We start from the raw sequence: 16,267 nt of genomic DNA, 5'->3' as shown, positions 1-16,267 counted from the left end.
TAAGACAACGGCTATATGCAGTGTTGGGTGTAACGCGTTACAAAAGTAACAGAGTTACAGTAATATATTACTTTTTGCTGTAACGAAGTAATGTAACGCATTACTAATGAAATGTGGGTAATATATTACCCGTTACAATGCTCAGTAACGCAGTTACAACACATTTTAACCCAAAATTAAATGGTGTTTTGTTTTTTAAGAATGTACTAACATAGCGAGACATTCCGACACCAGAGACAAATTGTGCGAGTAGATTAGTAAACCTGGTGTTTACCCTTCAGGCTTTGGTTCGGGATCTTCGGGTGTGCATAGGCATGCATTGCACCCCCAGTTGAATGTTATGCACCCTCTATTAAAAAAAGAGAACGGAGCTAAAAATACAAAGAAAAAATTGTGTCAGGTGCGCGTGACCTGCTCCGCCGCGTTCGATCATTTCCAAAGTGCTAACACAGCAGTGACACACATCTGATCTGTGGATAATCATTTATACGAAAATGGTTAAAGCAACCATCACTAAACGCCAGCAACACTGCATCTACTGCAGACAGTAGCAACAGGTCAGATGGGGACATCACGTTACTCTCCCTTGTGGACACTAGCTTACTCCCGCCTGACTCGCCGCCCTCGCCCCCGGAGCAGCAGTCTTCGTTGCCCGAAACAACGCCGCCCCTCTGCGGCCCGCAGGTGCCAGGATACAACGGCAAAACAGAGCCTACCCATGTATATCTAAACAAGTACCCGCCTGTGCAGTGGGGTTAGGCGGTCATTTTGCAGCTCGTGGTATAAAAATAGACAATGGCTAGAATATTCATGTGAAAATAGTGCCATATTCTGCCATGCCTGTAGAAATGTTGGGTCAAAAATAATGCATACAATAGCACAGATGCCTTCACCACGAATGGCTACAAAAAGATTCTCATATCCCAAGCTTATCAACGAGCTGATGTTGCAGCTGAAATGTTCTCCAGGTCACAAAGTCAACCTCACATGATGATGTGATACCAGTTTTCAAGCACGGTAATTATTCTCTTCACAGAGTATGTGATGGGACCAAGGTGATGATGTAGTACATAGTTTTAATAATACTTTTGCTTTTCAATGTTTGCCATTTCAAACCATGAGCTGGTTCAAATCATATTTGCCTTGATTTACAATATGTTCTCATTTATTTTATCAGTACAATTTTGAAGCTTTTGTGCTTTTCCTTGCCATAGTCCACTTTGGACTATATGAAATATTTCAGGATTGCACTTTAACCCACTTGAAATTTTCTAACTTGCTTGGTTTCAAAATATAACAAATGCCATAATCTGTTCATTGGGGACCATCAATGCTATTTTTCATTGCTGTTGCCGGCCACTGTTGCTCATGTAAACCTACTACTGCTGCACCCACTGTAATCTCAGAGGCACCCTGAGTCATTTTGTTCTGGAACCGGGCCTGTACATGGCCATATACTAAACAAACTACAGAGCCCATTCCGTGTCCTGTTATGGTTTACTTCCTGTCTGCCTTCTTCTGGTGATTTATCTGACGTCCAGCACTCCGTCTTTTAACCTATTTTCCTTTCTCTTTCTTGATCCTCCTTAGCAACCTTCATTATAGTCCTTGACAGTGGTCTGTACTGTATTAACAACGTGTCACATGTTAAGAATTTACAATCAGAATCGAGTATTCAACTAAGCCGTGTATTACAAGTTGTTAGTAGCCTTAAGAGCCTACACAGTTGTTATGCTATACCACATTACCCTTCACTGGATGTAATGAGCTGTACTAAACTACATTTTAGCATTTAAAATACCTAGCCATTCGTTTGCGGTTATTTTGGTGAAAGTAACTCAAAAGTAACTAAAGTAGTGTAACTCATTACATTTCAGAGACAGTAATATTGTAATGTAACTTATTACTTTCAAAAGACAGTAATATGTAATATATTACATTTTGGAAGTAACTTGCCCAACACTGGCTATATGTCACAGTCTTTAACAACTGGCCATAAAACAGAGGTGCTTTTTGTGACTGACACGTTTCCCCCCCGCTTTTATTCTGAAAATGTGTTCGGAAGTTATTTTCGTATGCCCTGTAAGCAGCTTACCTTGCTCATATGTTGGCTAACGGGTGCTAGCCTGTTATGGAAGCAGCAGACGCTGAGGGGCTGATACAGCGGGACTGGCTGGGACTCGTTCTGAGGCGTGAATTGGACAGCTAACGCAACCGGAAGCCTGGGCACCGTCTTCCTGGCTGAAAACAAGAACACCATAGAGAGCTGAAATCAGCCACAATCACAAGCTCAACATGTACTTGACAGCTGAGAAACGTCCAGTGACTCGCCTCCGTCGAGTGTAGCTCCCCCAGCCGCCGCAGAACCTATACGGCGGCACGTCGTCGCGCTCTGGAGCCACGGGAATCTTTGTTGGCATTTTTTCATGGGAAACAGCCGGGCTCCCCCTCTGCGCTGTCGTTGTTTTACCGCTGTGACAACACTCCCTCTGGCTGGTATTGACTGGCCACCGAGGTGCCTGCATCTTATGGACACCGAGCTGCAGTGATTCTGCTTTTTGACGGTCGGTCCCTGTCGGACGCGGCAGTCATGTTTGCTGTGCGCATCGTCACCGCAGACTTCTATCTGGCGAGTCCCATTAAAGACCTGGACGTCTGCTATTCTGAATTCAGGGAGAGCGTCGTAAAGAAAGTGCCGGTGGTGCGGATATTTGGAGCTACGCCTGCAGGTTAGCCGGCTCTTCTGTTATAAGTGTTTTATTTATTTTTCGCTAATGGTGGCTGTGCTTTATGGCAGCGGTCCTCGTGGCATGTTGCCGACACGCGCACACTAACGCGTCCGTTCTCTACGGTGAAGGAAATGTAACGGGTCTGATATAACATGTCAACAGGAGGGTAATGTCGGGCGATGCAGTGTAGCAGCCGCTATTGATTTGCATGCTGCGGGCTGCGTGCAGCGGTGGGATTCCTACTCTGCCCCCCCCCCGCTTTGTTTTCGGTCCCCTTTTCCATCATGGCATGTGGCGGCGGAAAGCTCTGCTCTCATGGCTCGACCCGAGCCTTTACATGCCTCATGTGGCATTCAGGGACCGCTAACAGCAACCCCTTGTGTTGGTTCTGTTGTGGTGAAAGCAACCTGTGGAGTGGTTCACAACATGCTGCTCCTCTTTCAGCTTTCCTTCATTCCTCTGCAATGTAAAACTACAGTGGTAGACGAAAGACAACGGAACTGTGTTAATACCAAGTGTGTGACTGCAGCAAGATAAACGGCTATGCATTGTATCATTAGCAGAGCGTAAGATACATTGAGCGTTATGTAAATGCCCAACATTTCAATTGTGAAGACGGTCTAAATATGTAGAAGCCATTATGACTGTACATACAAATGGATATAACGAGGTAGATCTGTTGAACAGAATCCCACATTGTGTAAAAATACATGTGCAGTGCATATTGACTTCATAAGCTTAGGCAATACTATGGCTATATAGGAGAAAAGGTCATGGCTTGCAGATTTCAACTTTGTAAATCATAATATGCATACACACATTTTGCAAAGGGAGGAATTATATCAATAGTATGGCTTTGAAATGTGGCACAGGCCCAGCTCTCTAATAAAGCCATTACAGCCAAGCACTCAGGGTACCTAAATCCCCAAGCCACAAAACAAAAGATTCATTTTCGGCACAATGGCACATCATTGTCACCCCGACAAGTCCTCCTGCGAAGGCTGTGTATATATGCTAGGTGAAAACAATAATAGTAAAGTTATTGTGTATAATTTTAGCAGGATTACACAGACTTTCCCCCCAAGCTATGACAATGCTCCTCTGAAGGACCCAGGGCAGTGTCGAACAGGATGTCCCTCAGTAAGGATTTACAGCAGAGAATTGAGGCACTGTGGGTCAGGGGGGTGGCACTGGCAGGTCTAATTTGGTTCTGTATGCATGTTTTTGTGCTGATATGACACACACACACACACACACACACACACACACACACACACACACACACACACACACACACACACACACACACACTCTGCCACAGCCCTGGTGACAGTGAGGATGTGTACTTTAGGGTGCTATGAGATGAATCTTATGTTTGAAGGCAGGGTACAGGGTCTTGAAATTTGGTTTTGATTCAACATATAATAGCATCATTTTATTTATGTTTCTGGCTGGTATTAATGGCTGCAATATTGCTGAGTGCAAAAAAGCCGAAAAGTGTAGCGTTTGATGTCTTTTGTCATCATAAATGACATAACTTTGTATTTCACACTGTTGGTCAGAAAATGCAAACAATATGAAAATGTCCCCTTAGGGTTTTTGAAGTTGTGAAGAGCATTATACAATAAATGCTAAAGATATACATGACAAATATGATTTTAATTTAGAACTTGTCCACAATAAAATAAACATGGCCTTTTCTAACCTTCCCATTAATGTCCTATTTCTGATTATATGTCATGGTGGCTTTGCACTTACTGGTGGCTGTTGGTCCTGTAAGTACAAAGCAGTTAGTTAAAAAGTTAATCCCTCACCTGGAAGAGGCTGGGTGCACTGAGAGAATCCTTCTTTTCAATGGATACCCACAAGCCCCCCCACCAATAACAGAAGTGCTCCCAATCCAATTGCCAAAAAATGCAAATCATGCAGAAATTTCACAAAAGCTTTTGATACCAAATTCCACAAGGTTGTGGTGTCTTTTTAATTGCTAATTTGGAGAGATTTTTACTATCTTATAAATTATAAAATAAAAAAAAGTTAAATCAAATCATTTGGCTCCAAAATAGATCTCATAAGTAGATTGTGCTGTTCGATGAGTGAAACCCTGCTCACAACATGTGCAGTGGTTAGCAGAACACACCTATTTCTGTGTGTGGCGTGCTATGGCAGAGCAATTAAAACATTTTGGCTGGAAGCAGCGGAGGGAGTTGTGAAGGATGTGTGTCAGTCCCAGCTCCTTGTCCTAGCTGCTTTTTAAAGCAGCCTTTCAATGCAAAAACACATCGTAAATCTCACGGCACGAATGATGCGATTGAAGAGGGCCACGTCAATCGCTAATAGGCCTGTCACGATAATTAATTTTGTTGGACGATACATGTTCCTGGAAATGATTGCGATAAACGTTAATATTGTCGGCACTGTTGTAAGACCATTTTAGACCACTGACATAATGATTATATATAATAATAATTCAAGTACATACTTCAAACAGAACTTTTTATTGAACATTCAACATTGCAAGTGAAATGTGAAATAATATATAAATTATATATAATAAATAAAACAAATTAATTAAATTATAATAAATTAATTAAATCACACACAACCAAAACAATAAATTAGACTCATGCTGGAAAACAGAGAAATATATATATATATATAAATAAATATGAGCACACATTGTCTCACAAGCAAAAAAAAACATCTCTTTAAAACAGCAGCCAAGTGTACAGTCCACTGTCCATACAAAGACCCAGATGCCTCAACAGGCCATATCCAAATCTGTATTTCAAAGTTTTCGAGCAAGGAACAACAACATGTTTGCATTATCGGGCAAATGCATCTTTGATTGTAAACTGTCGGGAAGTTGAGGGCTCTCCATCCAGCGCGGAACACACACACCCGCAGCCTGGCTGGGAGCTTGTGTGTGTCCCCAGGTTGAGTTCTGTGGTGTCTCGCTGTCTCGCCGACCCCACACCAGTGAGCCAGCTCACACTGTCCCGCTCCACGAAGAAGCGAGCCTCGCAATGTCCCGCCGAGTGTGTGTGAAGAAGTCGGCGGATTGGTCCTGCTCTGCGGACGTAACGTCACTATACCCAAGAAGTAAACAATGGAAAAAGAGAAATCCCCAACAAGGCGTTCTGGGGCAGCATAGACAGGTCTTTTCTGTGTTAGAGTTGTACTCGCTACTGGGTGTGCTTTCAGGGTTTGTGAATCTGCAGACCGTTTACATGCATAAAAAGCTACATAACACACAAGGGGACGGGTAATAACCACAAAAGCATGACATGGGACCTTTAAAATTGTTTGTGTGCAGTCACACACAGTGGGGCAAAAAAGTATTAAGTCAGCCACCAATTGTGCAAGTTCTCCCACTTAAAAAGATGAGAGAGGCCTGTAATTTTCATCCTAGGTATACCTCAACTATGAGAGACAAAATGAGAAGAAAATAAATCCAGAAAATCACATTGTTTGATTTTTAAAGACTTTATTTGCAAATTATGGTGGAAAATAAGTATTTGGTCACCTACAAACAAACAAGATTTCTGGCTCTCACAGACCTGTAACTTCTTCTTTAAGAGCCTCCTCTGTCCTCCACTTGTTAACTGTATTAATGGCACTTGTTTCAACTCGTTATCAGTATAAAAGACACCTGTCCACAACCTCAAACAGTCACACTCCAAACTCCACTATGGCCAAGACCAAAGAGCTGTCAAAGGACACCAGTAACAAAATTGTAGACCTGCACCAGGCTGGGAAGACTGAATCTGCAATAGGTAAGCAGCTTGGTGTGAAGAAATCCACTGTGGGAGCAATTATTAGAAAATGGAAGACATACAAGACCACTGATAATCTCCCTCGATCTGGGGCTCCACGCAAGATCCCACACCGTGGGGTCAAAATGATCACAAGAATGGTGAGCAAAAATCCCAGAACCACACGGGGGGACCTAGTCAATGACCTGCAGAGAGCTGGAACCAAAGTAACAAAGGCTACCATCAGTAACACACTACGCCGCCAGGGACTCAAATCCTGCAGTACCAGACGTGTCCCCCTGCTTAAGCCAGTACATGTCCAGGCCCGTCTGAAGTTTGCTAGAGAGTATTTAGATGATCCAGAAGAGGATTGGGAGAATGTCATATGGTCAGATGAAACCAAAATAGAACTTTTTGGTAAAAACTCAACTAGACGTGTTTGGAGGAGAAAGAATGCTGAGTTGCATCCAAAGAACACCATACCTACGGTGAAACATGGGGGTGGAAACATCATGCTTTGGGGCTGTTTTTCTGCAAAGGGACCAGGACGACTGATCAGTGTAAAGGAAAGAATGAATGGGGCCATGTATCGTGAGATTTTGAGTGACAACCTCCTTCCATCAGCAAGGGCATTGAAGATGAAACGTGGCTGGGTCTTTCAGCATGACAATGATCCCAAACACACCGCCCGGGCAACGAAGGAGTGGCTTTGTAAGAAGCATTTCAAGGTCCTGGAGTGGCCTAGCCAGTCTCCAGATCTCAACCCCATAGAAAATCTTTGGAGGGAGTTGAAAGTCTGTGTTGCCCAGTGACAGCCCCAAAACATCACTGCTCTAGAGGAGATCTGCATGGAGGAATGGGCCAAAATACCAGCAACAGTCTGTGAAAACCTTGTGAAGACTTACAGAAAACGTTTGACCTCTGTCATTGCCAACAAAGGGTATATAAAAAAGTGTTGAGATTAACTTTTGTTATTGACCAAATACTTATTTTCCACCATAATTTGCAAATAAATTCTTTAAAAATCAGACAGTGATTTTCTGGATTTATTTTCTCATTTTGTCTCTCATAGTTGAGGTATACCTAGGATGAAAATGACAGGCCTCTCATCTTTTTAAGTGGGAGAACTTGCACAATTGGTGGCTGACTAAATATTGTTTTGCCCCACTGTATGTTAACTTGAAAGTGCCAATAATTCAAACTTTTTTCTTTTTACTGACAGATTCTAGTTGCCTTTTTACATTGATTGAGCTGATAAGTACATGTGTGTTATTGTTATTCAACAATTTAGATAGATAGTTAAGTAGTGAGTACAAGTACAATAAGTTATTTCAGTAAAGAGAGAAAAAGGAGTCTATAACTAGTATTGTCGTTTTTAAAGTTGAAGGTTTATTTGCTTTTCCATGGTTAAATTGACGCATTTGCCAGGTACAAAAATCATGGACCAATTGCACTATTTATAGAAAATAAAATGCAATCCAAAAATGTCCTTAACCCCAAGAGGGTATCACCTATTTTGCCCCTAGAGCGTTTGCATGTCTTCCCGGTTCCCATTTAATATATCACTTGTAGTCGGATTTCTGCATTTCCAGAAATGAAATTACATCACCATCTGGAACACATTGAAGTCTGCAGAGTTCTGTTTGGCTGTAGCCCTGAAATGGGCCACACCCACCAAAAAGGATTTGCTTTATATTATTTATTTCCTGTTTTTTGTCCTAGTGATTTCTTTCCCAAGGGAGGAATTCATGAGCAGTTTTACTTTATGTGTGTGGGCTTTTATGTCTTCAGTGTGTTTACCCTGCTGTAAGTGGTCAGCAGTGAATGCACCATGTGGCTCTGGCTACAACCCCAGGCCTCGTATTCCCTGTCCTCCCCTGACCTAAGCCCTGCACACTCCCACCAATCAGCTCTGTGTAATTCAACGCCACGCTTCCTGCTTTTTTTCTTCCCCTCTTTGTTAGCATCTGGTAGCCCGCCCGCCTGGGTTGCACAATACTTTACCTGCGTAGCTCAAAGAAATGTGGGAAAGGCATCTCTTTGTTGTGAAAATTACTCTTTTAAATAGTATTGTTTTATGCTTATTAATAATCAGCTCCATGGGCATTATTTTTGTGTAGAAGATCTCCCAGGGAGGTAGGTAAACCTCAAGCCCCTCTCCACACTGCTAAGGCTTGCTGTTAAGGGGGCTGCAACCTTTAGAGTTTTGGCAGCATTGATCTTCAACCTTGATGCTGACAAGCCCAGCCCAGATGTACTAAGCCCCCCCCCCCGCCCCCCGCCCCATGACAGCAGTAGCTTCAGTTCTTTGCTCAGACACATGCACATAAGTGTTTACTGGGTGTGTGTAAGAGTAGCGAGGGAGGGAGTGCATGATGAATTGACCTGAATGAGGGGGCCATGCATTAAAGCACTTGGCAGAATAAAACAGCCCCCCACCCCCCCATGATGAGCTCTCCGGGGGAACCTTTAATGCCAGAAGGTCATTGTCCCCTGAACTGTTACCCCCCCGTCAGTCTCTCAGGTTCCTTTACCATCCTCTAACTGCTGCTCCAGTTTCTTTTAATGACTCTGTTGGGGCTTTCACACCAAAGCGGTTCCAGGGACGGTTCGGAGCTAGAGCCTGAAAAGCACAGTTTTTTTCCTGTTCACACTGCAGCGGATCCGGCTCTAAGCTCCGAAACCCGGTTCTTTTCAAGCACCAAAAAAATGTCGGCCTAGAAGCAAGAACCGCATACGTCGGAGGCGGGGGTAGGGGCGGGTTCACAAGTAGTCAAGATAGTCAGTTTAGCTTCGGTTGCTATGCTAACATCACCCATTTTTTATACCAGAGAAACTTTCCTAACAGCGTTGTGATGCCAAGCAGCGGGCAGCACTGCAGTGGTCGGTAAATGCCGCTGAACACATGAATAAACAATGAACCACGGCACTCTGGAGAAAAGTACAAGGGTTGAGAAGTAGTTATTTAATTTAATCTGGCTTCGTATGATTAAAAGCAACACGATCATCGACCCGACGCCGTTGGGGAGAAAATCAGCGACGTAAACGGTGACGTCATGACGCAGCAGCGGCAGCAGTCGGGCTCTGGGCGGTGTGAACAAAACAGGGGCTGAAAAGAAAAACCGGTTCCGAACCAGAAAAGCTCTAGCACGTAGCTAGAACGGGAACCACGTTGGTGTGAAAGGGGCAAGTGATGAAGTCAGATGCATTGTTGATGCGGTGTCTTTTTGTTTTACTTTTCTAAAAGTACATTTTAAGTCTTGTATCGGGGAGTTTTATGTTCCGAGTGCCTTGTGTTTTATGTATACCTGTGGGTGTACCAGACAAAGTAAAGGCATGTTGGTGATAGAGGAGCACAAAGAGAGACTTGACGTTGCGCCACATTAGTCCTCATCTTTGGATATTTTGCCCACAGATTAAGGCTCAGCCTCTTGCCAGAGCTAAAGAGTTGAATCGGAAAGGCAGAAATAAACCAGAGGGTATGGATCTACTGCTGTAGGTTGTACAAGTACTGTACAAGTACACTAAATTGTTCCAGGAGGGCAGAGCTGTATATTGACATAATCTGATAACACTTGCATTATAACAGCGTAATGTTTTGAAGTTGTTTAGGTTAGAATGTTTTTTTGTCACCAGAGAAATTCCCTTTTTTTGCCATCAGTCACGTTCATTTAGTCACAGCGGGCTGCGAACATAGAAGAGCCACAGCAATCCCTGACCTGATTTGACTTTACACCAGCAGCTCTAGTTGTCAACTACTAGTGAAAGGGATTTCATGCATTTTATTTTTCCGTTAGCTTGTTAAAGTTTAAGAGGTGTGACTTCAGACCTGTCCCAGTCAGTCTGAAACCAACACACTGTGCTAGGCAGTACTCTCACACATCTCTGGTGCTATTAAGGCTGGAGCCACACGAGGACGATAACGGACCGAAATCAATATCTAAAAGTAACGTGTCCGTTCACACGAGACCGCTTGAAAGCGCTGGAGTAGTACATATGCCGGGCCTGTAAGTGGCGCTGTACTCCTGCCACAAAAGCAGCGAAGAAGACTTCCCGCGCATGGTTGCCATGGTTGCCCTTCTGTTTATTCTCCGCTGTGGACGCTCTGGCTTTTTCTCCCTCCCTGAGGCAAGCGTTTACTCCTGCTGCTCTCCGGTAGTCCACCAGCAGATGACAAACACCCACCTCTCCGCCTCTTCCAAGGGACGAGGGGGCCGTGCGGCAGAGTTTCAGTTAGATTTTTTTCGCCGGTCAACATGTCCGCTAAAGTTTAAATCTCCCGGAAAAAATTAGAAAAGTGCCGGTCAGAGGTCTTCTTTGTTATTTATTGAGCTTTAAAACAAATTGACAATGACTCTATATAATAATAATAATATTAATAATAATAATAATAATAAACGGAGCCTATCTTTTCCTCCCCCTCTTCTGAGAGCCCAGCAGCTGATCTCTGAGCAGGAGAGGCGGGGCTATTGCTTCAACGTTATCAGGAAATTATCGTATAGGCGTAAACACGGAGCCGTTTGCCCCCCCAGAGCGGTTCGTTCGCAGATCTACCCACCTTAGGACCCGTTATCGTTTAATGCATTTCCATGTCGGCCTCGTGTGGCCGAACCGTCTTTATTAGGGGTTCTTCCCAACCTTTTTTGAACCGAGAGCTACTTTTAAAGTTGCCAGTCTGCGGAGATCTACCATTCCAAATAGAGAGGCGTAGCCATTACTGACAGCCTACTACCAGGTAAATACACACTTCTACTTGTATAAAACTGACCTTTGTACGATGAATACTTCATAAAATACTGCAGATCCTTTATCTTACCTCTTTCTAATCCACACACATACAAGTATTTAACTGAAGTTACACAACAGTGTTGTTGATACAGAGTTGGAGTTTATTCACGCGTCACATACTACAGTGGGTAATGTTTTCAAGAAACATTGAACAGTGCTGTTCAGTTGTTAGTTGTTACAGTGCTATGACACAGGAAAAAAAGAAAAGACTCAGAACCCTTTCTTTGCCATTATATAAAAATGGTGTTGCTACTAGTGTTGCACGCCAATGCACGGTGTACCGATACTTGAAAGGTACTGCAATACCCTGCCGTTAAAAGCGTTACGGTTCCTCCGTTTAATTAGTATCGGTACTTTAAGAATGACGGGGAAAAGTACTCCGGTGACAAAGCGCCGTTTTAATAAGAGCCGTGTGTGTTCAGCGCTCTGCTTCCACTCCCTGCACTGCAGCCGTGCCTGCTGCCCCTCCCCTCTCTCGTGCACGCGCTAGCTACCAGAGCATGCGAGAAAACGAGAAGCATGGCTGCAAAGTGCAACTGCCGCTGCGCCTCGGCTTGTTGACAAAAAAGATGCCAGAAGCTAAATTTGGAAGCATTTTAGCTATATCTCTGACAGTGAGGGCAAGCCTACGGACACCACGAGGCCTGTCTGTAAGAAATGTATTAATTTTATTTAATACGAATTCTTGTCATTTATTTTATTTATTGTTCTCATTGTTTAAAAGTTTGTGTTATAGTTCTGGTGTGAAATAAAGCACAATAATTACAAGACAAGACTGTTTCCCTTTTTTAAAGAAAAGTATCGAAAAATAATCGGAATCGCAATTCTTGACTTGGTGTATCGAAACCAAAATGTTGGTATCGTGACAACACTAGTTGCTACAAAAGTATAAATTAGGCTTATTAATAAGACAACTCAGATCTGAAGCTACACAGGAATCTGCTGCAACAGTGCAATAAAAGACAACATTTATAGAATCAAACCCTTTTTTTGTTGCATTTTAGTAGAGTATAAAAATAAATGCCTTTTTTAAAATAGGATGCAAGCAACACTAGTTTCTTAACCTAAATTAATAATAGACTATAATCAATTTAAGTTTGCATTCTTTTACCACTTTGTACAATAATTATAATGAATAAGTTCAAACAAACTAAAACTTACTGCTAATTAATAAAGGTATCTAACTTGAGTCTTTATTATATCAAAAACCTGTTGAAATGCTACTGTTATTTTTACTGTCCCCCAAAAGCGCTTCGGCAGCCTCCAGGAATGCTTCTTTCACAACTTCGCCGTCTTTGAAAGACTTCATGTGTTTCGCAAGAAAGTGACTGACACGATAAGATGCTATGGTAGCAGCCTTGCTCTTGTTGTTGAGCCTGGTGAAAATGGACTGCTGTGCATTTAGCTGTCCTTTCAGGTCCCTCACTTTTTGGGAGCGTAGGGCAGAATTAGGAGGGAATTCCGTCTCGTAGCGTTTGTGCACTGTTTTGAAATGCCGCTCCTAAATTACCCTTCTTCGATAAAGCTACGCTCGCATAGCAGATGAGACAGATGGACTTTGAATTGGAATAGATACAAAAATAATCATCCTCCCACTCGGAGGGAAAATTATATATGTTTTGCTTCTGCCATAATTGCGGTCTTGTGTGTGTGCGGACTGTCACTCCTGTTGACACGAACAACGTTAGCAAACTAGTGCACTGCCCACCAGCCACGCCCCGACACATGGGGTCACGTCGGCCAATCACAAAGCTTTGATGTGTTCAAGTGCATTATTCTGGCACAGGAAGATTATCTTATGGGACATTAACGATAAAACAGAATATTGTTGTTCTATTTTTAGACACATCTCGCGATCGACTGGTTGGGCACCCCTGGTCTATATGATAGAGAACCATAGCGGATATGACCGTTATCGTCCTCGTTTGGCTGGGGCCTAACACTACCATTCCCCTTATGTCTCTATTGCAGGGGCGTTCCATTATCCAAAGCATTCTCACTGTGCTATCTGGTTTCAGAAGCTTGCCCAGACATAGTCAAGGCAGCCACAGTGAAGAGCTTTAATAAGGTAACAGGCTATGAGGCCTCCCCTCCCTCCCTTTCACACAGTCCTGTGTGGGCCGTGTATACGTGGGAGGAGGATTTGTCTCTCCTTAAATACCTCTTACTAGGGCTGCACGATTAATCTAATCGCAATTGTAATCACAATATGAGCCTCTGCGGTTCTATAAATGCAAAAGGCTGTGATTTAATTAAATAAAGAGTGTGTGAATGTGACAATGTATTCTCTGTTTCTCTGCAGTCTCATCATGTACACATATGCTGCATAGCCGGCAGTGAAACCTGTGCTGCTTCACATGACAATCCACTGTGCAGACCAGAGAACAGAGACTATCGGAAATGGATGCTAACGCTAACCAGCAGTTGTCTTTTTTTATATATATATATATATATATTAGGGCTGAACGATATACCGTGTCATGGCGATAACCGCGATATGCGCATGCGCGATATTCACATCGCAGGGACGTGCGTTTTTAAAAAAACATTTTTAAGGGCGTTTGATATTAAGTAGATAAATTAATTCAAACACGTCATGTTACAATTATTTTGCTGCTTGCTACAAAATGAAAACTTATGCGGCTCTCATGTCAGGGGTACTTGAGTTGAGTGACATGCAGGCTCTTAGTCTGCATGCACAGCAAACAACTATTTCAGATGCCTTTGCCGGTGTTACACCATATGAGAAAGGTTCAAAACGGCATAAAAGAGCTGGTTTATAATTGTTGTATTTTATAATGTTGTTTAAAAGATGTCCACTACTTTGCTGCTATTTGCACAAAAAAGGTTTTAATTGTGGAATAAAAAGTTAAATTACCTATTTGGTCACGTATGTTAATTCCCTAATTTGATAATGAAGCTTCCTATAGTTTAATGTAATACGTTTAATCTCTCTGAAGAACCAGCACCTTACCGTGGTAGAGAGGTTTGTGTGCCCTGATGAACCTGGGGGCTGTGTTGTCTGGAACCTTGTGTTCCTGGTAGGGTCTCCCATGGCAAATTGGTCTCAGGCAAGGGGCCAGACTAAGATTGGTTCACAAGACCTCATGAAAGACGACACACGAAGTGAGGATACCCGGCCCGGAGGAAGCCCGGGGTCCCCTTCTGGAGCCAGGCCCAGAAGGAGGACTCGTCGGCAAGCGTCTGGTGGCCGGGCTTGCCACGAAGCCCGGCCGGGCACAGCCCGAAAAGGCGACGTGGGCAACACCTCCGCTTCTCCGTCCCGCGGGCCCACCACCTACGGGAAACAGCGATGGGGTCGGGTGCGCTGCCAGAAGGGTGGCAGTGAAGGCAGAGGGTCTCGACGGACCAGACCCGGGCGACAGAAGCTGGCTTTGGGGACGTGGAACGTCACCTCTCTGGGGGGGAAGGAGTCGGGTTTTGTGCGGGAGGTGGAGCGTTACCAGTTGGATCTGGTTGGGCTCACCTCTACGCACAGCGTCGGCTCTGGAACCTTACTTCTGAATAGGGGTTGGACTCTATTCTTCTCCGGAGTTGCTCAAGGTGTGAGGCGCCGGGCGGGTGTTGGGATACTCACAAGTCCCCGGTTGGGTGCTTCGTTGTTGGAGTCTACCCCAGTGGACGAGAGGGTTGCCTCCCTACGCCTGCGGGTTATGGGGGGGGAAAACTCTGACTGTTGTGTGTGCTTATGCACCCAACAGCAGTTCAGAGTATACGGCCTTCTTGGAGACCCTGGAAAGAGTCCTGTATGGGGCTCCTGAAGGGGACTCTTTAATCTTGCTGGGAGACTTCAACGCACATGTGGGCAATGATGAAGACACTTGGAGGGGAGTGATTGGGAGGAACGGCCCCCCTGATCTGAACCGGAGTGGTGGTTTGTTACTGGACTTCTGTGCTAGTCATGGATTGGCCATAACAAACACCATGTTCGAACATAAGGATGCTCATAAGTGTACGTGGTACCAGAGCACCCTAGGCAGAAGGTCCATGATCGATTTTGTTATCATATCATCGGACCTGAGGCCGTATGTTTTGGACACTCGGGTAAAGAGAGGGGCGGAGTTGTCAACTGATCACCATCTGGTGGTGAGTTGGGTCGAGTGGCGGGGGAAGACTCTGAATAGACCTGGTAATCCCAAACGTGTAGTTCGGGTGAACTGGGAACGTCTGGAGGAGGCCCAAGTTCAGGAGGCCTTCCACTCACACCTCCGGCGGAGCCTTTCGGGCATTCCTGTGGAGGTTGGGGACATTGAACCAGAGTGGTCGGTGTTCAAAGCCTCTATTGCCGAAGCCGCGGCGGGGAGCTGTGGTCTCAAGGTCCTAGGTGCCTCAAGGGGCGGTAACCCTCGAACCTCCTGGTGGACACCGGTGGTCAGGGAAGCCGTCCGACTGAAGAAGGAGGCCTTCAGGGATTTGTTATCCCGGGGGACTCCCGAGGCAGTTGCAAGGTACCGACAGGCCCGAAGGGCAGCAGCCTCAGCCGTGGCCGAGGCAAAGCAGCGGGTGTGAGAGAAGTTCGGAGAAGACATGGAAAAAGACTTTCGGGCGGCACCAAAGTTGTTCTGGAAAACTGTCCGACACCTCAGGAGGGGGAAGCAGGGAACCATCCAAGCTGTGTACAGTAAGGATGGGACGTTGTTGACCTGAACTGATGGAGTGTTAGGGCGTTGGAAGGAGCACTTTGAGGAACTCCTGAACCCGACAACTCCGCCCTCTATGTTAGAGGCAGAGCTGGAGTATGACGGTGGATCGACACCAATCTCCCGGGGGGAGGTCACTGAGGTCGTCAAACAACGTCACAGTGGCAAAGCCCCGGGGGTGGATGAGATCCGCCCAGAAATGCTGAAGGCTCTGGGTGTTGAGGGACTGTCATGGTTGACACGTCTCATCAACGTTGCGTGGAAGTCGGAAACAGTACCGAAGGAGTGGCAGACCGGGGTGGTGGTTCCCCTTTTCAAAAAGGGGGATCAGAGG

At 44.7% G+C, this 16,267-nt stretch overlaps 1 protein-coding gene across 1 annotated transcript in view; it reads left to right on the top strand.

The window, feature by feature from the left end:
* The first annotated feature begins 2,149 nt into the window (after positions 1-2,149).
* rev3l (REV3 like, DNA directed polymerase zeta catalytic subunit) overlaps positions 2,150-16,267 on the top strand; it is a 108,067-nt gene continuing 93,949 nt past the window's right edge. Inside the window, exon 1 of the mRNA XM_079643050.1 lies at positions 2,150-2,729. Coding sequence (XP_079499176.1) covers positions 2,591-2,729 — 139 coding nt within the window. The 5' untranslated portion in view covers positions 2,150-2,590. The remainder of the gene's footprint in view (positions 2,730-16,267) is intronic.

Source organism: Notothenia rossii (genome assembly GCF_949606895.1).
Source record: "Notothenia rossii genome assembly, chromosome: 8".
Taxonomy (NCBI): Eukaryota; Metazoa; Chordata; class Actinopteri; order Perciformes; family Nototheniidae; genus Notothenia; species Notothenia rossii.
Note: the sequence above shows the minus strand (reverse complement) of the source record. Positions and strands in the feature narration are given on the sequence as shown.